Below are 24711 nucleotides of genomic sequence, written 5' to 3'. Positions count from 1 at the left end.
TATGATAGTATTTAATCGTGCTAATTCTTTGAAATAATTTAAAAAGGCCTTCTGTTTAGATAACCATGAATCTCTGCTTCTCCTTTTCATGTACAAAGTTTTGGGATCGAATAGCCATCAGTACTCGGACATCCATACTAATCTATCGAATCGAAATATATATATATATATTAGGTGACTAATTTAAATAGCAGTGAACCTCGAGCGCATGCAGTTGATAGCGTATGATATACATATATGTATATACATATATATATACATATATATCACACTTCGTTCACTCTAGGTGGACACACATAGATACACTCAGATCTATAAAGGCCAATGGAAACTCAAAGATAAAGATTACCTTCATAATATTGATCAGCTACTCTATAATTTAAACGCCTAACGATCAGAAGTCACACAAACCACAAAAAGCTGACTTTTCATTTTTTTGCTTAATTAATGCGTTATCTGCCGTTAATATCATTATCAACGAACTTTATCTAACTATTGCTTTTGTGCCACGTTTTGTAATTCTTCGATCTTGTTTTCAAGATCCAGGGAACGTACTTTCGAAAACACAATTTCTGCAATATTTAAAGCGATTCCTCGATCAGGCCTAGAAACGTGTCAAGCGAGAAGTAGGTGAATAATTTTTATAGATAGAAGAATGAGCAAACGTAGCTTCAAAATCATATTCAATGTTCTTTTGTTGTCAAGGAAGTGCTTTAAACATTACCCACATCCGAATCGTCAGCAGTCATTTGATAATAGCTACTAATTACCAAATTATAACCGGATTATCGGTTATTTAAATAAAATTAGCTTATGCTAACTAAATAATTTCATCGTCAGCATGGAGGTCTGTATAAGCTACTTTCATTACATAATTATCCTATTTTCAGTGAATACATTAAGAGTAACTGTTTTCACATATACTTTAACTTAGAACTTAAAGCAAACCACTTAAAGACACCAAATATTTAAAAAAACATGTTGCGCTACAATCCGCTGAAAGGAGGAAGCATATCGCCACCGTTAATGTGAGCAATAAAAACTTGTGTTTCTGTAAGGTACAAACGTGAGATATGCCCATGAGAATTTTTCGACAATTTTGATTTATTTGGATTAAATTATTCGATTTTTCGTAGTATATTACTTTGATAAACTTCATCGAAGATTGTTATTTAAAATACTAAAAATAGCAATTTTGACGCACATTCGATCGGTTTGACTATAGGTTATTATGTATGTCATCAGTAATATGACAAATCCGCTTTATTCTGAATTGTATTTAATAATGTATGTTCATTCGTCAATTAAGGCAAGACTTATTGTCTTGCCTTAAATGTAATAAACTAGATGTTTGAAAAAAAATATCCAAGAACCAACATGTCGTCTTGCTGTTTGTTTGTTATGGACGAAATTCGTCGTGGACTGTTAAAAACATCTCAAGAGATAACATGAGTCCGCAACGATTTCCAGCTGATCATTATTGTATACACATTGTCATTTTTCAGCTATTTCGGTGTGAAAGTGCCCTAAGCATAATAGAGCTTGTCTTTTGTTGCATCGTTGACATCGCAAGCCTGCTGATATTTTCTCAGGTCGATACGTATATCATCGGAGCCTGAAGAAACTGATGAGGACCCGCAAAGCGTGGGATCGGCTTTGAGATGTTCCTTAGCCCTATAAAAGTGACGAAAAAGAATCGCTTCATTTCAACCATTGTATGATAACATTGTGTATTCCTAACGACAAAAATAAAGTACGCATCAGAGGAAATCACTAAATTATTAGTGATAGATATTATTAGTGTAGATAATTTTAAAGGATGGGTCATAGCCAAACAATTTTTCCCCGTGTTCTTCCTTATGCTTATTCAAAGATCTCTCGCTGTCCTTCAGGCAACAACTTAGCACCTGGCTATATTGGCGATGCCGCTATAAAATTGGAATTGATTATTTGAGTACGGGAGAACGCTAATGGACCTCGAATCAATCAACGTAAGATGAACGTGCAATTTCTACGGATTGTCTTCTTTGACATAATTATTTATATGCAATGAATGTAAATTTTTAACCCACCGAAATGCAGCAAGATGCGCATAGTAAATCGGAGCTGGAATCGAGACGGAACGCGATGCACGAGCATAGTTGTGCGTCAGATAGTAGATCATCTCTGTTATTTCATCTGTGGAAATCGGCTTGTCCGCGTGAATGAGCTGAAGAACACACGAGACAAACAATGCCAGTATGTAAGCAGTAAAATACGATTCGTTCTCACTCATCCATACATGTATCAACCGAAAAAATGCATACATCTTCGCACGAAGGTGGATTCGTAGACAAATTAAAAACGTCAACCATACTGAATATAAATAGAAAAGGTAAAGTTGGAAGAGCAAATTATATTAGTCAACAAATTTAAGAACATCTGTTTTAAACCCCAAAGGCCAATATGATAAGCTTTGAGCTACCACTAGGGCACCGTTGATTCGCTGACAGAACAGTGTTCATCCTTATTTGATATACACTACCCTACCTTTCAATAATAAAATAGTTTTTGTCAAAGATTTAGCCTGTTTTTTGCAAAATGCTCAGGTATTATTATTGATCACTAAGTAACGCATGTGCTGCACTAACTGGAACTACGGGTATTAATAATTATAGTGAGGCAGGTGTTTCCGTCCGTGCGATATACATACTCAGGTCAACCAATCATGTGATTAGAAAATTAATCAAAGACTTATCACGAACTATTCCATTTATTTTTCTATAATAATGTACCTGATAATGCGTAGGCCGTGACGTTCCTATGAGACCCTCATGAGTATACATATAGAAATCATGGTTCTTCGCATGAACCACATCCCTATCAATGTAAGTTCCGGGAGGGATATTGCCACTTCTCGTTCCTGTCCGGCTATCAACCACAGTAAAACGAACGTGGTGGCGTTTCTGAGCGACCAGTACTGTGATTGACGGCTGGTAATGGACCTGCAGATCGTAACAGGCTTGTCGAATGGCGAGCACCTCGCGGTAACGAACCTCTTGGAACTGGCCATCCGATACACCGTCTCTAAGATAGTATATATACTTTGGCTTTCGATCATCGTTTCTCTTCACATAGGCTTTAAGGAGCTTCAGAACAATTTCCCTAAGGTTGATAATATACTCAATCCGATTACTGCTTTCGCTGCATTGTACGCTGATTTCGGTACAGTACTTTGACGAATCGTTATTTATTGAGCCGACGACAGCAGCGATGGACGGATTCATGTCTCCCGGGCTTGGGTGTGTGACGTCCGCACCTAATACTATATATTCTTCTTGAAATACCTTAGGCACGCGTTGGACGATACTGTTGACGCCGTTGAGTTTTGCATTAATTTTCTTGAAAAGGTTGTCCACAAAAGAAAAGTTTAGCTTTTTTTCATTTCTCACGTTATCAGATTTAATGCATTGTGTTACTATTAGTTTGAAGTTCTCGTTAGTCTCGGTCAGACTCTTGATTTCCGAATAACTGGTATTCCTACTAAGTACGATCACAGCAAGAAGTGGTTTTGATGGGTCTCGGTGGCACCGTCTAATTTCTTCCATCATTTGTTTTGTCGTGGCAGGCATGCGCCAGTTTGGTCGAGCCAATATATTGGTTGGATATGAAATACGCATTTTCATTTTTTCACCTTGTTGTTTTAACATACTAGCTAATTTATCTATGTAGTTCCGGGGTAGGTCAGCACAATCTACTACAACCCATTGAGGAACTTCGGCTGCTATATGGAACTCCGGCAGCTGCCAGCTGCCCGCCCTGACTTCAATCGATCGGTTACCAACTCGGATACCAGGACTCTCTAGAGTCCGACCGTCCGTCATGATAGGCGTATCCGACAGTCTTAGACCAAATTTTTTTAGTTCGTTGGCTGATGCAATCGTTCCTATGTTGTTTCGCAAAAACTGAAATCGCTCATGAGGTTTCTCCTGTGATACTCTGATCATTTTCGCAGTTTGGTCGGGATTCAACTTCTTCCACGATGGTTGGTCGCGCTTGACGATACAGACCTCTATCGGAAAATAATCAGTTTTTGTAAGGTTGGCACGTTTGACCTCAATACATTGCAAATTTGGATATCTAAGAGGCGTTTTAGGATAGGTCTGTGCAAAATAGGCCGCGACGCTTTTTTCTTGTTTCTGTTCATCCATGAACATGGTCCGGTTCACTGGAGTTCTAGTTATCCCAGAAATTTTCACCGTGCGCCCGTACGTTGTATGTTCCAGCTTGACCATAAGTGATTTAACCTCTTTCTTTAACGTCTCCACCTGACCAGCATTGAGGCCGCTCATGGTGAGTGCCTCCCTTGAAGTTCCGAGAACATCAGCTGCATAGTCGATAAGTGGCAACGCAGCGGCAAACACCGTACGAGCTTTGTCGACAACGAGCAGAGGCTTCCAATCGGCGTACATAGTCGCTGTATAGATCCCCTCGCGGAGCTCCTTTCCCCCGCCGAGAGGCCTACCGACTTTGCCTGGCTCGTAGTACAAACGATTCACAGCAACCCATTTTTTGTTCGAGAAGGACGTGTCAACGACGATGTTCACTGCTTGTAGTACTTCAGGATCCAGTGTGTTTGTCTTCCCCTTATAGAAAAGGTCGACTGAACTCACGTCTATATCCAGGACATGCATCAGCTTCACCGTGTACTCCACCGTGCGCCCTCTGGGTGTCGGTACGTTGACCTATTGCGAAAAATAATTAGAAAGCTTAGAAACTCATTAACTTTTGTATATCTCAAAGGAAAGAGGCGTTACTCTTACGCACTCCGAAGAGCGAACGATTTCTAGTAGTGGTGATTCAATATGTTTAAGCTTTACTCCTACTCTTATGACTATACTTGATTCACTAGTTAAGAGAGAAACAGGCTCGAAAAAGGCCAATACGGTAGTGCTTGGATAAATCGGCTGTAAGAGGTGAACTAAATATACACGATAAAACGGCTTCTGATATGTATTTAATGGTAGAACACTTTTGTTAACTTTTAATTTTAGTCTTTCAGCTCATTTTAGACTTCACACAGGTCTAGGCTAGTTTTAAATACGTTTATATACCGGTCATCAAAATTCCTTTTGTCACCGTATGGCAAAGCTGATGTGCCGCCTTAATAGATCATACCAATCTTTACAAGAAATATCATTTTATGTGATCATAGTGAATATTGTTAGGTCCGACTGTTTAATGTGGGCTGATCAGAAAGCATTCCCTAATCTTGTTTTGTGACATCCCGCAGTAGGACAAAACGTAGCTCGAGCGTTGTTTGCATCGAGCTCTTCTTTATCAGTGTATTAGTATTATTCGAGGGGCTCTAAAGCACGTAGTTAAGTAAAATGAGACTTGATGAACGGGACAGGATTAAAAATAATGATATTATTAATTATCTGCCAAGGATACATTTAATGCAGGGTTCACGTTAGTCAATATAAATGACTCCTTGCAGGAAAATCATGGTCCTGTAAATGGGAACTCGTTAAAGACTCGACTGAGATATTATAAAAAAGGTGATTGCAGGCGTACAGTGAAATATCTTTCACCGTCAAACGGCTTGCGATTTAAGATGAGAATTTTTCTTCCATCGTACGCTGGTAGATCGTGGCCCAACGTACTTCCATGTTTATTGAACACGTGCAACATGATATCGCGACACAGACCTCTGGACGCGATTCGATCTTTCAGCTTTATCGTATCCAGATGCTCCAACTCAACAGCTTGCTGTTAAAGAACAATAAGAACAACACAATTTACAAATAGAATAGCGCAGAATAGAATAGGGCAATAACTACATTTGCTTTTCAGTTTTGATACAATCACCGCTTGCTGCATGTATCGTGCAGATTTACCTGTTCGTTACCCCTGTGGATCTGTACATCATACTTGTACCAATTCGCATCTGGAAACTCGAGTCCATAGCAATTGGACATTAGCTTTATTGGCTTGCCTTGGGTACCTCGTTTTCTGTAATCGCGGAATGAGTTTTGGCCTACTTTGGGAAGATGTGCGAATACCTGGAAATAGGCACCGTCAACCAAAGTATCAATAACTCGTTCTCTTCTAAAATCAGAAACATTTTAGGAAATATTAGTATTGGTGCATAATCATAATCATCAATACTACTATTATTATTTTTACGACTATTTTTTGTTGAACAAATATGACATTTGTAGCAGCGAAGTCAGGCTTAAGGTAAAGGTTTTGTGGTGTAGGAATTAAAATTTTGGAAGATTGCCTATGCCAGTCAGTACTCACAAGTAAAACAAGCTTTGCTTTACGGTTCTGAAAAAGTCTGCTTACATTACACAAGAAAGTATATGCTTTATTTTCACAAATATATATGAAGATTTCGATGCAATTAGTCCACACATGTAAATATCGGGTTTTTGTGAGTGATTACGTGAGTGATATAAAAATTAGTCAGTTTACTGCAGTACTCGTACTGTGGTTGGCTCCTGAAGGTTAAATGCGTCTTTCTTTTCTTTTGAGCAAACGGCTGAGTCTCCTGAGGATGTGGGACCACTCTGTGAGGAATCCGGCGCAGGATGTGTGGGAGCAACGGGAGCAATGCTTTTTCCAGCCAATCCGCGCCCACGACGTCTACCTTGAACGCCTTGGCTTTGTTCCCGATCCTTTTCAGTTGCCTGCAGTCCTGTAGCAGAACCTGAAGCAGGAGGAAGCTCTGATGACTTTGAGGGAACAGGCTCCAGAAGGCCGGATGGACTACTGCAAGAGGCAGCTGCACGGAATGAACCTCGACCTCGGCCAACGGCGCCGCCAGAACTTAAACCTTGAGTTCTGCTTAACGGAGCCTGGGAAGGAGGTGGCGCAGCCGATGGTGGCTCTGGAGGATTCGGGGTTGTTTCACTCGAAGCATCCGTATTTGCTTTTCGAAGTCCGCGGCCGCGGCTACTAATATTTCTGGACATCGCACCTGCTGTCTCGGGTTAGTCTCGCGTTCCTAATGATCCTGAAAATGCATCAGTATCAAAAATTGTATAGGGCTGCAACGAATCTGCTCAAAATTGACTTCCTTAAAATTGTTTGAGTAATAGATAAAATTCTTATTCATATTGAAATTCCTACATTCACGGACTAAACCTAAACACTGCATATGATTTACCATTCATCGTAACATAATATCAAAACCAACATAATGCAATATTTAAACATCCTTTTGATACGTTTACTAGATGGACTTATGCCCTTCTTGCCTTAAAATGAGAATCTATCTCTTTCAAAAACATGTAGAAGCTGACCATCTGCTTTCTGCACAAAAATTTGAGTGGATACATAGCAGTATAGCTAAATTTTTTAATGTGAAAGTGTGCGGTTACGTTTTGTTTTCTTAAGAAGCAACAGCATTATCTTTTGATCGTCATTATTTTATTACTCCTGATTCACCAAGGGCATGGAGCACTGACGTAAAATTTGGCATTAGTAAACCTACGAAATGCAGTTATTGGGGAATATGCCGTAAATGCAACTGATCGTACGTCCACAGAATAGCGTGGATTTACGATAAAAGTACATTGAGCAAACGGTTTACAACACGCAGCGCTAATATTGATTGTGTGATAAAAAAAAAAGGTGGCATTACTACAGGCTGGGATGGCTCGAAGCAAGCGCAAAGGTCAAATGGTATTAGCAAAAGATTACGGTCCCATTTTACTAAAATAGGTGGTCAGTCTATTTTTGAGTAAATAAAACTGACCGTTGTTAGTCAGAAGTTGTTTCCGTAGAAACAACGACCATACTTAAACTTTGATAATCAATGACGAACTGCATTTGTGACGTCGTTTTTAGTTTCGTCAAAATCCGCCAAGCGCATCCAAATAATTCAATTTCCAAATCCGAATGTAAGCGGTCCATTCTTAGAGGCTTCAAATCTTTACAATAAGCGATGTTGAGTCCAATTATTCGGTAGGTAAGATTACGTTATGACAGAATGCATTAAACCATCTTTCAAGCGGGTCTGACTATGTGGGGATGGCTGGATACGAAAACAGCCTCGTCACCACAAGAACATCTACGATAGAAATTGAAATCACTTTAATAGCAAGTTTTCCCTCTAGGTCGATACTTCAAGCAAAAGTTATTCTTTTTCTCAAAAAAAAAAGTTTTCCTTCAAAAAAGGAAAGGAAGGCAATATTCAGACCAGATAGTATTATACATGTAGAAACTTGTTTTTGGGAAATTAGATGACAGAACACAATGAAACGGTATTATAAAGAAAGGGACTAATCATATAACCCAAATCTTTGATATAAAAAGTTTCATTAAATGGCTAATTTGACTTAACGGTGAAGATAATCTGTCAACCCCATTCATAGTACACGACAAAGAAAAACCGTAAACTATATATATATAATTTTCCGATAAAAATTTCCGAAAAAAATGAAAGCGTCTGGGTATTTAGCAATTAGCAGAGCGTTACCTGCGGGATTCGGTCCGTGCTTGTCTTATATCGATTGATTTAATTGAATTCGTTAATGCTACACGCAGCTTAGTACACACAAAAAATCATCCCACGACGCTGACAAGGTAATCCGTTACCCTTAGCTAGCTATTATTTCGTCAGCCTGTTTTAATACGACCGAATCTGATTGTTATACTATAGAACACATTTCCGTTGTATAAAGCATTACTTCACAATTGACGTTTATTAAATATTCACATCATCTTGGAACTCATTTTTACTTCATTGTTACATTACATATATTAGCCTATTACATAGGTGGAACGATGCGACCAGTCGGCTTTCCACCCTTTTTTTAGCCGAGATATCCTTTTTACATATAGAGACGTCTATAGCATTTTTACTCAGCTCGTCGAGATCTATCGATTTATAGCAAAATATAAGCATGCTTCGTAAAATACCGTGTTACATTTTCACTTTGAACGGTATTTTCGACTCGCAAATTGAGATTGCTGTAAGCAAATAAATTATCTTCCGATTAAACTTACCAGGCACTTGCAATTAAAACCAGAAAATACTTTCTTATATAGATCTCTATCTAGGAAATGTTTTTCTCAGAGTCACCTAAGCGAAACCGTTACTTTATTCAGTTTTTGGCCTTCTTCATTCCGAAATATCTACCTAGGTTATAAAAAGATGTTTTGCATTTTTATTCGATTCATGGAGATTTATTATTAATTGGCATCAACAAATGACGTCGAACCTTGCGTGGAAACATGTCTGTGATGTTTTTTTCTCTAAAAAAATGATTTTGAAAAAAATTGTCGCACCAAAATATTCGCTGCTTCAACTTGTGTTTAAGAAATTTTCTCAAAAAAAATGCTTAGAAGCCCCTTAAAGCTGGTTTACATTCCACGAGAAGGACGATGGCACATTCGGTTCTTCATAATGTTCGTGCAGAATTACCCCTTTTAAGTAAGACACAATTGCATTTTTATTTCCCATTTCCAGCTTGCCGCAAACTAAGGATTTCCTGTTACCCTTCATACAGTTTGGTTTAACTTAAAAAAAAAAAAAGATATTAGGTTACTAAAACGTGTATAGTATTTCAATTCTGCTCGATAAATTCTTGTGACTGGTGCCAAGAACCCCTGCTTGTTTTACACAGAGCTCCATGTATATGTTTGAACACTTTTTACACCCCATTGTCCTATCGTAAATCATTCTAAAACAACCTGCAAACCCATTTGTGACTAAACCATTATCGAATTATAATGTCCACGGTCGTAGACTTAATGTTAAGTCTGCATATATTCTACAAAACAGACAGCTACACATGATCTGACAAACAATAATAACTTGACACCGAAATCCGCGTACCTGCTCATCATAATTAATTTTAGCAATGTAAAATGATAACAGTAAGCAGCCACCTTACCCAATAGCACTCTTACGGACACAGGCAAATTGCACTAAAGGAAAATTACACGTCCTGCTCCTACCTGCAATATCTGGACAAACTGTAGGGGTCTGCAAGGATTGATTATTACTAATTTGCATAATACCAAATAATTCGATCTTAAATGCTTAACAATTAATAATTAATTTAGGCTCGAACCTTTCTGCGTGAACCTAATAAACAATTAGCTTAAACTCAACACCGCACGTTATTAGATTCTATCAACACTGGTAAGCCTAATCTCTTTCATAAACAACAGAAGGAGACCGAAACTGTCGTAACACTACTCAGTGGCGGAATATTCAAACCAACGGCGCGAAAACAGTGGACAATAATAGTGAAAATAAATATCTGAAAGTAATAAAGCTGATTGCGATACACATTCTGCATTTTCGGAAGTAGTAAAACGTACTTCGAGTTATTTACAATAGAACTATTGTCAGAATGGACGCACTAATAATGCACTTTGGATAAACACCAAATATACGTATATTCTAAACAAAGCATTCAGTCTTAGAATAATTAAGCGGCAGCTGGTAAAAAAAAAAGAGCAAAAATTATAGCTTACATTTTTAGAGCGGCATAACGCAGATAAAAGACTCTTAGTTCACTCCGAAAGACTTCTCATCAAAGTATGTTCTGATAAATTCGTACAGCGCGAAAATACAGAGATGATGACAGATATATGCATTGAGTGCTTATTTAATTAGGAGTATACCTGTGGAGAAAGCATCAGAGGTCCAGCTGCTTCTTGCCCGTTACCTACAAAGACTTTATCAATCTCGTATTAGGCTTCTAGCGCCCGTCGTTCAGCACATGTATTTGTTCGCTGTGAGTTTACCTATCCGAAAGAAATTGAGCTATCAAACCGAATACGAAAATGTTAATATATTTACGGTAATTCTATTACGCGAAAATGCCTAAACAGCTTTAGACGTAGTCATTCGACCTCGAACCCCACGCACTACATATTTTCAAATCAACATTTAACCACAGTTAGGAAGACGTTGTTTTTTTTTTAGTAAAAAAGCGTAAAACATTCTATTTCAGGAACGAAAAATTTAGCTTCTTGATCAGAAAGGTCAGGTAGAACGACTTTTAAAAGTTAGTAATGAAGTTACCCAAAATAGTGCAGACAAATAACAACGGTCTTCGGTCAAATAAAAGTACTTTTCTTTGTTGCTTTGTATATATCATAATAATATTCAATTAGCGATCTGGTACATTGCGAACTTTATTTCGTTTTATTACATAATAAAAGCATCATTGTCTTTTACTAAAATAAGCAGTCATTTACTATGGTCCCGAAGCCCGAGTGATGCACACCATTGTATTTTAAAAATGAAGAATCAATATGAGTAGATAAATTACATAAAAAGCATTTTATTATTTCAAACATTACTTATCATCTATACAATCATTACACAATTAGTTTCCCTAGCAAACGTTATAAAGTGATGCCATGCTAGGCCATCGACATTTGCAGTTTTAAAACTGAGGTGGACTATTTTGGCTACTTTGTCTATGGCGTTAGCGCTCGTACAGCCAAACGGTATCGACACCTTCTCCGTACACTTTTTTAGGTTTCCAGGCCTCAAAGGGAAACCTGCAAGCCACAACTGTGCTACCCTTTTCAAGTTCCTGTTCGCACTTCAGCTGCAGCTCTTCCATCATACACTCAACACCAAAGACAACAACCGTGTCGTGTTGATTAAGCGAATACTTCCAGAGGTCCTGTCTTTTGAATTGTACCTCAGATTTTACACCTAAGGTTCGAAGAGCAGCGATTCGTGAATAGAGTACCAACCATGGATTTAGCTCTATACCAACAAATTCCGAACCACCTAAAGAAGCGGTAATGACATGAAAAAAGAAGTTAAAAAATATGGTAATCATTGTTTTAATAACTTCTTTATGCACACAAATATGCAAATTTGTGATATGTTAAATGATATTTTTCTGGGTATTTGTTATGATTACAATAATATCTAAAATATAATTCATAATTTCGCTGAATGAACTGAGTAACCTTCTATGAAATCTCGTGTATTCAGATGTTGCTAACTTCTGTATAACAGAGTGACGCTTTGAAAATTTCAGTTTTCAATGGATACCCGTTTTGAGTCTTTGGCTAATTCTCCGACATCAATATAGAAGAAAAAAGTTCAAGATAGATCTGCGTTTATATCTGTCTTACCGATAAGACTTCTACTAGCTGCTAGCGAGTTTACAACACGGCCATCTCCTGAACCGAGGTCTACAATGCTTTTACAACGACGACCTCGTAAGACATGAACAACGTTCGAAACCTGAAATAAATATATGACTGCATCTTTCATGAGCGTTTTATGGAATAATATTGTGAAAGATATTTGAAACAGATAACCGTCCTAATGGTTCGAGCAGCGAAGTTTGAGGCCGTCAAGTGCAACATCGCCATACAAAGCGCCCACAATTAAAATACGAATTAAACTTTACAACTGAGGAAAGCTAAACATAAAGCTATTAAAGCAGAGTTTTATTGCAATAAAAGTATATAATAAAATAGACTAAATAAAGTTGATCGAGAAAATACGTTCACAATACACTCCTCGACAGAGCACCGCTGTCATATGCATTTTGTGTTTTCAAATATTAGAGTAATACATTGATGATGTATTTGTTAAAAAAAAACACTTGCCTGCGTATTCGTTGCCGGAACGTACGGTAAACAAATTCTGCGAAAGGCAGGCGCCAAAAAAGGTCCGCAGATCGCCAAAAGACCTGTAGCAACTCCTCCAGTTGCAGTCGCTGCTATCAGACCTATCTGCGATTTCGAAATTGAAGAAACTGGGTCTGATTGACAGACACTCATCTCGTCAATGTCTGTCGAACCACTGCTCTGTAAAGTTTCCATCAGCGAATTCTTAAAAGCAGACATTATCCAATTTATAATACCTCTTTAGTTAAAAATGTTTACTTGGAACTTTTTCTAGTTTCTGGGACAAGCGGATGACAATCATGTGTTTACTGCTCATTCAATGATCTATTTGTAATATTTTAACTAAGCTTTAAATCATGCTCGTCCTTTTAAGTGAATAAAAATAGATTTTCAATAAAAACAAGAAATCAATTAAGATTGAATCTTTAGAATACGCGAACACCACACACCAAAGGAAACGTTCTAAGCGCGACCAGCTGTTCCATTCGATACAACGACACAAACATGGTCTTTTCTAGGATAAACAATAGAGCCCCGCAACACTCGAAAGTAAGTGAAAGAAAAACTTAGCGTAGTTTTTTGCAAAGATCAAACTTTTCAGTCCCTTTAGCATGACACTTGAGTCGCAATATAGGTATACGCAAAAGCAGATCATTATTTATCATTATAGAGGGTGGAGGTTAATCAAATTAAAAAGAAAAGGTATTCTTTCGAAACTGTCCATAGCATATGTATAGCCGATTGAGGCTTGAAGCGAAATATTTATGCTGTTATGACGTTCTTGCGTGACAAGTGTTGTGACTTACTGACCATCCGCACGTCATTACCGAATAAGTAATTATATAAAAATACGAAATATCTGATGCTGCTTGATAGCGAAAATGGATACCAAATTGTTAGCTCTTTGCGTCCTACCAGGTTTTTACCAGAGGACACATTTTTGATAAGCAATTTACGTGCCACAATAACATAATCTTTTTATCTATTTGATTCTTCTACCGCATTCTAACCTCTACCGCAGGTTTCAACAATGGGCAGCTTCTATGTGACTTAAAATACATAAAGTTGAAAAATGGAGGTTTAGAATCAGTACGAAACCTTGACTGTGATCCCCAGTATATGCTTGAAGTGTCTAGGAGCAAAATAAAAAAAAAAAACCCTCGTATCCCATACTGTTCCACCTGCTACTTTAAAACTGTACCTTCATTCCTATCAAACATCAACAACAAGCGATGCAGTGGAAATTATGTGGCCGTTTCTGTTCCCCTCGTACCAATCTTTGCATTAGAATTCTCGTTGGCCCAAATCATAGACTTTGTTCTAAAAAATTCTGTAAAGGGTCCTATGGAAGGTCTTGCCGTTAAGACAAGCGCGATCTTAGACTTCATTGAATGTAAGGGCCAATTGTAACGCTCATGATATCGTTAAGTGCTAATACTGAGGCGACGTTTGGATGTCGAAGCGTTGTACTGTGGCCGACGTCGGTTTATAAGAAGAGTGGCTATTGAGTTGGACGTTAGCGGGAACACAATTAAAGCTGATGATATTACTGAATTGAGGAACATTTTAAAATTTCAATCGAATAAGCAAAATGTTAGTTAGGATGTACATCGCACAAACAGAATGAATTATTAACTGAATTGCTTGGTGTGTGTAAGATAAATAAGGACAAATATAGAGTAATGAAAGACACGGTGGGATATTAAAAATATTGGAATAAAAGAACAATACGAAATCTGCGTAGTCTGTAAAGATTGTGACGTAATTGATTTGGAAGTTTAGTTGATTTAACATTGACACGGACAAATTAGCGGGTACCTTCAGAAGATGAGAACTTCGAGTCAGTTGTGTTGATATGATAAGCCGTGAATGAATGAATGATGTAAGTTGAGTGTTGTTATAGCTGCATGCTTTATGTGTAATTTTTAAGGATTAAGTAATATTTAACTCGTTCTAATGTGGCTGGCTATATATAATTTGCCGTACAGGACAATCTATATATCTTATGCTTTGTTTTTATTGAACCACATACTGCAGTATAGGGATTTCGAGTTAAAATAGCTAAATTATATATATATATATATATATATATATAGATTTTCTCTGGTAGGTGAAGCATGAAATCCATTAAATGTTTCCGATTTAAAATAGGATTATAAAGCTAACGCTGTGGGTGGTGCATCGTTCCCACTGAGAGACTTGTGTCATGTTTTAATTTCCTAGCGTTGTACGTTCTATTTATAGTGGTCTATGAAAATCGCTTCTTTTCTCTAGAATACCCCCAACTTGAAAAATTCTATCTTCGATTTTGAATTGGAGTCTTAGTTATGACACGATTTTACCCTTGATCCGTGTGTCTCAGCTGCAATACTTGCTTACAGTGTTACACTAATTTTACTACTATGTAGTACATTTATTAAGGACCACACTTCCTTTCCCTCTGTATAATCTCTTTCTGAGAAACGTTGTAGGCACCATAGTATGTCTCCGTGTCGGTATTCTCAACGAGCCTGCATGAGGTGCGTAATAATAGCGGCGTGTATAAATCTGACGTTTAGAAAAACATCAAAAGCATGTTATATAATTTTTTGAGATCTGAATATGATCAGGCCAAGTTTTGTTTGTAATCACTGATGGTATTCTCGATGACTTGCTTGCACATCTCGAGCGGTCTTACTCAACTAACAATATATCTATTACAGAGACATTTAGGCAAGCCTTTGTACACCATTGCTACTCGATCTCACTATGACAGTGACGTGTTACTATGATAGTTATGTGATACCTGTATTGTTCCAAGTATCTAACTATGTTATTATGTTGATGATGTTTGAGACAGCATAACCTAGCAGAGGGCGGCCCTTTGTCAACTGATAGATATTTACTATCGGCAGGTTAGTATTTAAACACATCCAATGTTATACAACCTAATCCTATGCGGATAATTTTTCATAATGACTGCATTTCCTGAGTTCATATGGTTGTTTCGAAAAGCATCACTCATATGAAAAGCATTTCATTTCTTAGTTTCCATTGGAACTTCGTCACACGTTCGACACTTGCCACTTTTTGCTAATTCTTAGTAATAAGAGTATTTCTTTAGATAAATCTTTGATTTTCTCCTGGGTTTATTGAATATAAGATCGACGTTTTGATTATTATTAATAATACTAATGCTTTATTTATATATTATTCATCTATTCACGTAATGACGGCAGTTTATTGACGTATAAACTGATAACAATCCTGATAGCCATGAGGAGTGAGTCGAAACAAGACGTTCATGTCTTTAATCATAGGCACTACAAATGTATAATATAAAATAGCACACCTTATCATTATTAACATTATTGGCGCGTTTGCGTCACATTTTCGATCTTTATTTAACCTTTATTTTCTGATACAGTTTAGATTTTCCGTTCTGGAGCATTTTCATCTACACTCATTTAGTCGATTTCTCAAGTTCTAACACTCATCCTTCTCCACTCGCTCATGCTTTATCTTTCTTTTTCGCTTTTGTTCTGTTCGATGTAATTTGAGCGCAGTAATATGCAATGAACATGTCTCCTCTTAGGGGATAACCTTGCGTAAGCAAAAACTCGTACGAGAAACGTTTTTCGGTCCATGCACTATGAGTATTACGTAATATTAGTTAATAACATGATAGCAATAGCATTCTTATTAGCTTGTCCGTCATCACAATATTTATAACAGCCCAACAAAGGCGCAAGTGGCGCAACCTATGAGTCGCTAGCATTTTTTTACCATGACCGTACTCCGCCCAATATGTAACCGGCATAAAGAAGTTAAGCGAAAGGAAACAACCGGAAACCTAGAAACCAAACAGAGCCTAGCAACGCTTACAAGCGTTGGTGCATATAGGTCTAGTATATATAAATAAAATATACCTGCAATTAACGATTCTTAGATATTCATTAAATGTGTGTATGAACAAACAACAATATATTTATTATTGACAATTCTATGCCATACCCTAGGAATCTTCGTTTCTATATATGCTAATTCTTGGGTAACAAAGCACTATGTAACACAGCCAAAACAATCCTTCTTAGTAGATGCGCAAAGTGGAGAGCGTCGCTTTGCTTATTCAGCCGTCCTTTTTCATGTGGCTGAAATGAAAATGACTTAGTAGTTCTGGCGACAAGAAGTTAAAGGGACTCACAACGCTATGTGCATTATTATCAATATAAAAAAAAAAAGAAAATACGATCGCTATAGAAATCATTACATCTATCCATCTGTTACAGTTTGCGTTTAATTTATGTAAACTTTGTATAGACTGGGAGCCAATTTCATTGATACGTTACCAATAGCGCAGTGACAGTGACTCGAACCCTATTATCCCTACTGATTATATACTATTGCCTTCTTCGTTGCGATCCCCATTTTCTGTTATATATGCCCTCCATGGAAAGCTAATTAAATATAGCCGTTCTTGTCCATTATTTAAGATAGCTTAAAATTCTACCGTCAACTTGAATCTCTTTTTTGCTGTTTATACCTTTTTCTATTCTAGTGACGACCTCCGAGCTTCCACTTAGTTTTCCTCGGCCAATTCAGTGTTCTCATCTTCATTGATAACTAATAAACTGCTGAAAGAATTTGTACGTCTATCTGTTCCGGTTAAATTGATTAACCAGGTTTAGAAATCGAGGTGCAGTGAATATTAGTGATTGCATTAAATAGAAGAGTCACTTGTTCTTCGACATCAATTGCGAACACTCCCGTTGTACATATACCCTTAAGTAGTGACCTCCCATGGTCAAAATCAGCCACGTATGCTTTTGTTTTCGTTCTTGCTATGGTGAGAAATCCTTAGGCGAATTAGATGACTAGAGGGGCAGTTCAAACTTGACGTCAACCGCCGCACTCCTTGCTAGTCCTACGATCTGCGAAAGCTTGACGGCCATCTTGGCTGCCTCGTCCAGGTTATCGCATGCGATGATTTTCAGCTTTGAAGCAGCTATTAGAGCCTTAGCATCGTCAACCTGTTGAGGAGAAACATGAATACCATCAAATGAACATGAAAACAGAAACTTCAAAATGTTGGAAACTAGTTTTATTCCATTAGGATTTATTGTACTCATCTATATCGCTTTCTCGGCATATTTATGCAAATAACAGGTTCTCAATGGTGAGTAGATGTATCGGTTTATTTATTTTTTTCAGATAAGAAAACATGCCTCTTACTTAGCGCACCTGAGTTCCTTGAAGACGACATACAATGGGAATTTTGAGTTGAAGCGTTTCAGCGGCTTTAATAACTCCTTCAGCGATAACATCACAGCGCATAATACCCCCGAAGATATTCACCATAATTGCCTGTACCTTTGGGTCACTCGTGATCAGTTTGAAAGCTTCAGTCACCTGAATATGGTAACAAAAATTACGAGAAAATAAATAATTATGAAACTTTGATTAAACGACGTTCCCACGAAATCCTGTAAATAAATAAAGGAGATGTAAATTATATGAAACTGACATGAGCTCCTTGTAGTAAAGGTCAAATTATGACAAAGTAAAGGTCAACATCAATGTTCTAAAACAACTTTGTCCATGTCTACTGTTGTGGCATTGTCAAATATTGGTAAAAACTACCTGTTGCGCAGTGGCGCCTCCACCGACGTCAAGGAAGTTTGCGGGACTTCCTCCATGTAGTTTAATAATGTCCATGGTAGCCATGGCTAGACCAGCTCCATTGACCAGACAGCCAATGTCTCCATCAAGCGCGATAAAGTTAAGGTTGTATTGAGCGGCCTCTTTCTCCCGGATGTCTACTTGGTCCCAATCGCGCAGCTCAAATAGTGACTAGATGGGCGGACATTACAGATTATCGTCTTAGGTCTTGTTCAGCTGTCAACTTTAACTTAAAATGCTTAATCTAATAACTAGTATAACTTATAGCATTTTGTAGGTAAATTTTTATATAAGCATAGTCGGTGTAGATCTATGATAAAAGGGTGTTGTGTTTGCTTTCGATTACCATTTACCCGTCATTATTAGGTAGATATCCACGGAAAAATATGGACGTAATGCTTCAACATCATCCAGTACATTAGCTTGTTAAGTACTGACTGAACATTGTATACCCTATTATATGGAGTCATGAAATCAATTAATCGAATCTGAATTGAAACAAATGCTACCTTCTGGCGATACTCAGCGTTGTCATCGAATCGACATTTGGCATCGAGGCAATACACGGTATCATTATTATCTTCTACCATCGGGTTGATCTCTATCATGGTCGCGTCGTACTTGCAGAACACCTTGTATAGTTTATCGACCATCACAGTGGCTTCGTCTAAGCTCTTGCCCTGGAAACCAAGCCGCTGACAGAAATCACGCGTTTCGGCCTCTTTTACGCCGTCTTTCAATGCGAGCGTCAGGATAGCTTCTGGGCTGTCCTTGGCAACCTAAAAGTAAAATTACGACATTTTTCCCTTATTTGCCTTAGCTGCTTACCACATATTGTACAAGCAAGTCGTAGCGAAACCCCCGTAGCACATCTGAAGTACTATGGAATTGAGATTGTTACAAAGGCAATAAAAGACTACCTATGTATAGTAAACTAACAAAAGGCGTTCTCTATTTTTTTATCAATAAACATAAACAAGTTACACTCTACCTCCTCAATGTTGACGCCTCCCTGAGATGACGCAACAATTATAGGTCCATTAGCGCTTCGCTCCATCATAATGGCAAAATAGTATTCACGTCGGTTGTACAACCGCTCACTGATCATCACCTGATTTCAAAGGCAAGAATTACTTATCAATAGAACGTTGGTTTGATCATCAGTGCTTTTGTGTGCCATGTTTTATTAATAAGAAAGGCATATATTCGATATCGTAGATCATGTATAGCGCAGTGATAATTTACAAATCGGTTGAAAATAAGAACTGATATTTACGTTATGTAATTGAGGACCGTGTACCCACCTTGTTCACCTGAATACCCTTCTCTCCGGTCTGTTTCGTAATTAGCTTATGGCCAATCATCTGTTGTGCGAGCTTTTCCGCTTCCTCAGGGGTAAATACAGTTTTAACACCTCCCTGCAGGAGCAAAGAAACAGCAGTCGCTCGGTTAACTCGAGGTAAAACTATGCTACTTTGATTGACAATTTTAGTTACATTTGCCAATAATTCGGTATTTTAGAGCGGTAACTCAGGTTATGGTTAACAAAATAATTCAAATGATAATATGTCAGCTATTGCGTACGAATGAACAAACTTGGGCAACGACAAGTCTATAGATTGGTGGCCTTATGATTTCCAATTACGAATCAGTGGAGTGCATAATTTCAGAGTGTTACGACATAATAACATAAATGTTCTCGTATTTTCGAATACCTTTAGTCCAGAATCAAACACGCCTTTGCCTCGGCCGCCCGTAAGCACTAGAGCTTTCACAACGAAGTCTTTCGCTCCAAGCGAAAAAGCGACCTTGCGAGCTTCCGAAGCATTTGTAGCGACACCAAATCTGGGAACACATAATTTATGTGAAAGTAGATCACATTCAAATAAATAAGTTCTGTTTCAGTTCAGAATACCATTCGTTAAGGGCACGTACCTGTCCTGCAAAATTTCATAATATCGCCAAAGTTTCGAGCTTTGGCTCGAAACTTTGGCGATACACAAGTTACAAGTGATATTACACGCGACAATTTCTCTTCCTAAGTAAAACATAGCCCTATGACAATTGCATTCGCTATCAGCTTCCAGATGACGGCCTTATCTTCCCCCAACTGTATGCACAGGACTGCGACACACGATGAGGGTAATCATGCATCATGATTTCACGTAAACGATTTTTCTAAGCCGTTTCAATGCTGGTTTATGAATCTATAGATCATTTCGATGTTCTAAACACTTAAGAACATCGGAAAAGACCGTGGCGATGGCAGCTTCGTTCGAGCGTTATGCCCGCCGTTTTTAATAACATTTCAAAATTAATTTCAATTAGCAGCGTCTTGACGTATCTTTGAGAGTTCGCATTACATATCTGATAATTATTTTTAGAGTTATCATTTCTTTCTTATAACAGTACGATTAAATTCGTTAAGGAACAATATTGGGGTAGCAATACAGCTACGGGGAAGCCTGTACCTTGCAAAAGGGCTGCGAGTGTCACTGTGATTCTCTAGCCAATAAGTTCCACTTGGGTTCAGCAAAGGAGAAAAAGGTTACGCGGTAACTAAAAAAAACGCAACATGTACTGCGTGTCATTGTTATTGCTAATCGTTTTTCTTGAGCGCCCTTCGGGTTCTTTGGCACACCTGCTACAGTATATTAAGATATACACTGGTGTATAAGAGAAAGTAAGGCTAGACGAGACAGGAGCTATATGAAGGTCTCTATTATGCCCCAGCAAAAAACGTTGATTTCAAAAAGAAGCCATTAGCAACCCGCACAACCCAGCTTAGTGGCGCTGTAAGGGCTAACGACATAAATATCTTCAAATACTATTTTCTCAAAAATGAATGAACATTAGTATGCCCGTCACCCAATCATATAAAAAAGAGTGACAAATATATGGAAATTCCGTGGCACCGCTAGTTTCCCCTAACGTGGCACGCTTGCATTGAACAAATTTGGGTCCATGTAGATTACTTTACACTATACGCTAACATTCGAAGAATAGGATAACCTTTTTCCAAAACGATCCACAATGCAGTAATCCGATACAAACTCTCCTTTAATATAAAAAGATATTTCTTTAGCTTGTCTTTTTTGTACATAAATAATAATAGCTTGCTTTTTGTTTTGGACGTATGCTACATACTTGGGCACCATGACTCCATTTTCACGAAGTATAGTCATCGAATCACTTTCGAGCAGATTGAGCTGACGCTTCGGCGAAACACAAACAGTTTCATTCTGAAAAAAAAGTAGAGATAGTTATAGTTAAAATTCTAGCTATTTCGAGAGATGACATAGGTGCAGATATTATTGCGGTCCGATTGAAACAGGCTTCTTTTTGGGAGAGGCGTTATTATTCTAAGAAAAACAAATTTGTCATGACAAACTGTTTGTTTGTGTGTATAAGAACAGATCTTCAGCTTACTGTCCTTAGAAGCTTTTTATTGGAATAATTACATTTTCCAATTCGATATACCGACATGACCGAAAATGATAGCGAAAATACAATCGAAAACTGAAATAAAATTATGGTAATTGTTGTTTTAAGGTTAGCTTTAAGTCAGATAGAACTCTTAATAATAATAATATAATATGAGACATGTATAATCTTTATTCCCTCTCGTGTGCCCTGTCGGGCCTTTAGTGGCACCCACTTAGTGGATCCGGAATATTTTACATGTTAGAGGTTCGAAGTCAGATGGCGGCAGTCACTCAATTCCGATGTTGCGTCATAGACCGAAAAAGCGCGTCATTTCCAGTAAATAGAATCGTCAAGTATTTCAATGCACGCTAAGGTAATAGATTAATTTGGATAATAAAATGTTTGCTGGCGCGTAGTGTTATAGAATCAAAGGATTCATGCATTTCAACATATCACAGCGGAACAAATGGTGATTAAGTTAGCTAAATGAAAACAGGCATTAAGAAATCGATTTACACATGAGATGCTGAATTACGCCAATACGCTGCAACGACAGCTAAGTTTGTTTCAAATAAACTGAGAAACGTCCTTTTAAACGTCATCAGTGAGCTATTAAAAACCTATTCTGTATTAGTTTGTTTTTTTTAGCGATGTTGAACAGATAATAACATCCATCTATAAATACTGCTCTTTGTTGCTGCTCAGAGTAGCCGAATGAACACGTCGAGTATAATGTATAAGTGCAACGCATTTCTATAGGTATATTGGCCATTTCTTCGCAAGCTATGTTGTTATAAGTACGATTGCGTCTATTCTAGCTCGGCTTTAAGCAACAACCAGATAATCAGAATAGACTCACTGTTAGACGCGCATTGTAGTGAACACCCAGTTTGACGACCGACTTCACTGCCAGTTGCCTGCGCCGCAGTTAAGACGGGCCGTCAAATAGAGTTAAGCGTTTACCGCAATTATATTTAATAATAGCCCAGTAATTTCTTCCAATCAGGATTTTTTAAAAATTTTTTTCGATGACAAATGTGGTCAAGCCAGATCGTGCCATCCAACCATCTCAAATTAATCTATACTACAGATATATCATGTAGATACAGCGAGGATTACATATATAACAATGCACACTGAACAATTCCCCCTGACGAAAAAAAGCTCTGATCAAACCGGATCTAATATATCATAGAGCTTACCAATCATAATTTTATCCACGGTATGAGTACAGTGAAATGCTAGCCTTCTGGCTAAAAGCGGCCACGGGTATGGGAAAACTGAAAGTGTCTTCCGAGCAAGAACAACATGTATACAGTAAAATTGATCATTGATCAGAAATAGTTAAATATAATGGGGAAGAAAAATGACTCTCGATACTGTGAGTTAACTCACGACAGACTTTTTTATTTATTATTTTATTTATTATAAATTATTGGTTCGCCTTTACTAGCAAAGCCGTCTTAATAACATATAGCGTCAACGTTGTCATCTCTGCTATTACCATTGAAATCTGTGAATTTGCCTTCGTCGAAGGAGAATGACATAGTCCGCTACATCGATCTGTTTTATAGAAACGAAGTTTCGCTCTAAGGAAACAGACTGCAGTTCTAAAGCCACGACCGAAATTGATTGATTCGAAATCATTGGGTACAGCGCCCCCATGCTCCGGCAGGACAATTTTAGTGTGGCTACAGCTTTTGATCATCTAGAGATCAACACACTGTCACTACAGAACTAAAATGCAACCAAGACGAACTCAAGGTGTAATTAATTTATGGCCAATCCGTGCCTTAATGTTATGTCACAAACGAAGCGAAAAACGTTATAAGAGATCTTATTTAGAGAAGTCTTTAAGCATTTGATTATTAAATCAGTCTCAGTTTTGCGCATTATTTCACTAACTAAGGTATTGCGGTTGTAATTTCGCACGCCGCTCATAAATTCCCATACTTGGTTCCTATGAGATATTCTTGGAGTGATAACGGGTCTGCCTAGTAAACTTAGGGGAACGCGAGATAATCTAGGTTCGGAACAAAGTACTTCGTTTATATTGACAGGAGCTAACGGTTTGAAACAGTGCTTAACTATCATAGTATCGAATATGTAGTATCGAAAATCTAAAGTACCAGTTTTTCTACCACACCGAAAAGGCCAACGATAGCACAAAAGTCTGCAGTACACTCTTAACCGCCTTGTTCATTACTGATTGTCGCATATCGATATGTCAATACTACTAAGCACTTGCGTCTATCTTGCGCATATCCTTCTTGTTAATAAATAAAACGTAACGCATCTCGAACGAGTGGCCCTACCCGCTCCTGTTTGAGAAAGCGGAAACAATTGATCCTGAAACCGCCACTCGCAGTAACTGGGAGTCATATTGATGACTGTGACGACATAGTTTCAATTTTCAGTTCATTGCAATAGATACGTGCTTCTCGTTGGAAATACTTAGATCTTATGATAGCAATAATGGTGGTCCACTGCAGCTTCTGCTTGCTCAGAATCAGTGTCAATTAGTTAACAGCACACCGTCTAACCATTTTGCCAGTGCAAAAACAAAATAAATACTGTAGACATGATCCCGACAACACAGATAAGATAAAAAAAACGACATTTGGGAGGTTATAAGCATAGCTATGTTCACAATTAATAGCACTTCCATATGTGTGCATTTTTTGCTTTTTCCTTAGCTTTCCATATGCTATGCTCAGAAGGTCATAGGGAACAAAAGACAAAAGCCGTCCGGTCAGCACCAAGACGCTTGACATTTATTCGTTTGTGTCGATTACTGAGCTCGACTCGGCCAAGATCGTTTGGCTGAGTCAATGTCAGTAGTCGTTTTGGCTGTATACACAAAGCAGGTTCATACAAAGAACACTGCAAAAAATGAAAGCAAAATAACTTATTAGATCACAACTATCCAGTTGTTTCTTTTCAATGAAGTAGAGGACCATCACATTTAATTAGCTCGCTTGAAAGCTAATTCTAAAAAGGTCGAAATCGTCTATGCGC

General features: G+C 37.9%; 3 protein-coding genes and 1 long non-coding RNA gene across 6 annotated transcripts in view; 1 reads left to right on the top strand and 3 right to left on the bottom strand.

Moving 5' to 3' along the window:
* Positions 1-1086: 1086 nt before the first annotated feature.
* LOC111273859 (protein argonaute-2) lies at positions 1087-10176 on the bottom strand. Of its 2 annotated transcripts, none has more exons than XM_022855851.2 (7): positions 10068-10176; positions 6474-7000; positions 5880-6044; positions 5557-5751; positions 2775-4724; positions 2073-2209; positions 1087-1674 (listed from the first exon to the last, which is right to left on the bottom strand). In XM_022855851.2, exons 2-7 carry the CDS (start codon positions 6957-6959, stop codon positions 1527-1529), a joined length of 3081 nt encoding a protein of 1026 aa, XP_022711586.1. In that variant the 5' UTR covers positions 6960-7000; positions 10068-10176; the 3' UTR covers positions 1087-1526. The 2 variants fall into 2 exon arrangements, with proteins under 2 accessions (XP_022711586.1, XP_086829783.1); XM_086973657.1 differs by lacking the exon at positions 10068-10176 and adding an exon at positions 9952-10059.
* A 1091-nt stretch (positions 10177-11267) lies between these two features.
* Positions 11268-13152, bottom strand: LOC111273873 (ATP synthase subunit C lysine N-methyltransferase). Its single transcript, XM_022855881.2, has 4 exons — positions 13059-13152; positions 12589-12813; positions 12106-12217; positions 11268-11752 (listed from the first exon to the last, which is right to left on the bottom strand). Exons 1-4 carry the CDS (start codon positions 13113-13115, stop codon positions 11439-11441), a joined length of 708 nt encoding a protein of 235 aa, XP_022711616.1. The 5' UTR covers positions 13116-13152; the 3' UTR covers positions 11268-11438.
* On the top strand, positions 13105-18107 carry LOC147753781 (uncharacterized). The gene is made up of 2 exons (XR_015316123.1): positions 13105-13158; positions 17800-18107. It is a non-coding gene; the product is annotated as an uncharacterized LOC147753781 (long non-coding RNA).
* The window catches only part of LOC111273871 (Succinyl-coenzyme A synthetase beta subunit, ADP-forming), a 76629-nt gene continuing 67865 nt past the window's right edge, over positions 15948-24711 (bottom strand). For both annotated transcript variants that reach the window (XM_086973656.1, XM_022855878.2), the window contains exons 2-9: positions 21415-21509; positions 19983-20112; positions 19572-19685; positions 19259-19378; positions 18777-19046; positions 18229-18438; positions 17830-17997; positions 15948-17618 (exon numbers count right to left, since the gene is read on the bottom strand). In XM_086973656.1, the coding sequence (XP_086829782.1) occupies positions 17463-17618; positions 17830-17997; positions 18229-18438; positions 18777-19046; positions 19259-19378; positions 19572-19685; positions 19983-20112; positions 21415-21452 (1206 nt within the window). In that variant the 5' untranslated portion in view covers positions 21453-21509 and the 3' untranslated portion in view covers positions 15948-17462. The remainder of the gene's footprint in view (positions 17619-17829; positions 17998-18228; positions 18439-18776; positions 19047-19258; positions 19379-19571; positions 19686-19982; positions 20113-21414; positions 21510-24711) is intronic.

The sequence above is a fragment of the Varroa jacobsoni genome, unplaced genomic scaffold, assembly GCF_002532875.2.
Source record: "Varroa jacobsoni isolate VJ856 unplaced genomic scaffold, vjacob_1.0 scaffold_233, whole genome shotgun sequence".
Classification (NCBI taxonomy): domain Eukaryota; kingdom Metazoa; phylum Arthropoda; class Arachnida; order Mesostigmata; family Varroidae; genus Varroa; species Varroa jacobsoni.
This window is presented reverse-complemented; position numbering and strand designations above follow the sequence as displayed.

What these genes read in the sequence shown, in the direction of transcription:
- LOC111273859 (XM_022855851.2), bottom strand. Translation starts at nt 6,959, where the DNA reads ATGTCCAGAAATATTAGTAGCCGCGGCCGCGGACTTCGAAAAGCAAAT. An exon ending in ACCTTCAGGAGCCAACCACA is followed by an intron (nt 6,045 to 6,473) that starts GTACGAGTACTG and finishes GCCTATTTCCAG; the next exon opens with GTATTCGCACATCTTCCCAA. An exon ending in TCCACAGGGGTAACGAACAG is followed by an intron (nt 5,752 to 5,879) that starts GTAAATCTGCAC and finishes GTTCTTTAACAG; the next exon opens with CAAGCTGTTGAGTTGGAGCA.
- LOC111273873 (XM_022855881.2), bottom strand. Translation starts at nt 13,115, where the DNA reads ATGTTTGTGTCGTTGTATCGAATGGAACAGCTGGTCGCGCTTAGAACG. An exon ending in CGCTTAGAACGTTTCCTTTG is followed by an intron (nt 12,814 to 13,058) that starts GTGTGTGGTGTT and finishes TCTGCTTTTAAG; the next exon opens with AATTCGCTGATGGAAACTTT. An exon ending in TTCCGGCAACGAATACGCAG is followed by an intron (nt 12,218 to 12,588) that starts GCAAGTGTTTTT and finishes TATTTATTTCAG; the next exon opens with GTTTCGAACGTTGTTCATGT.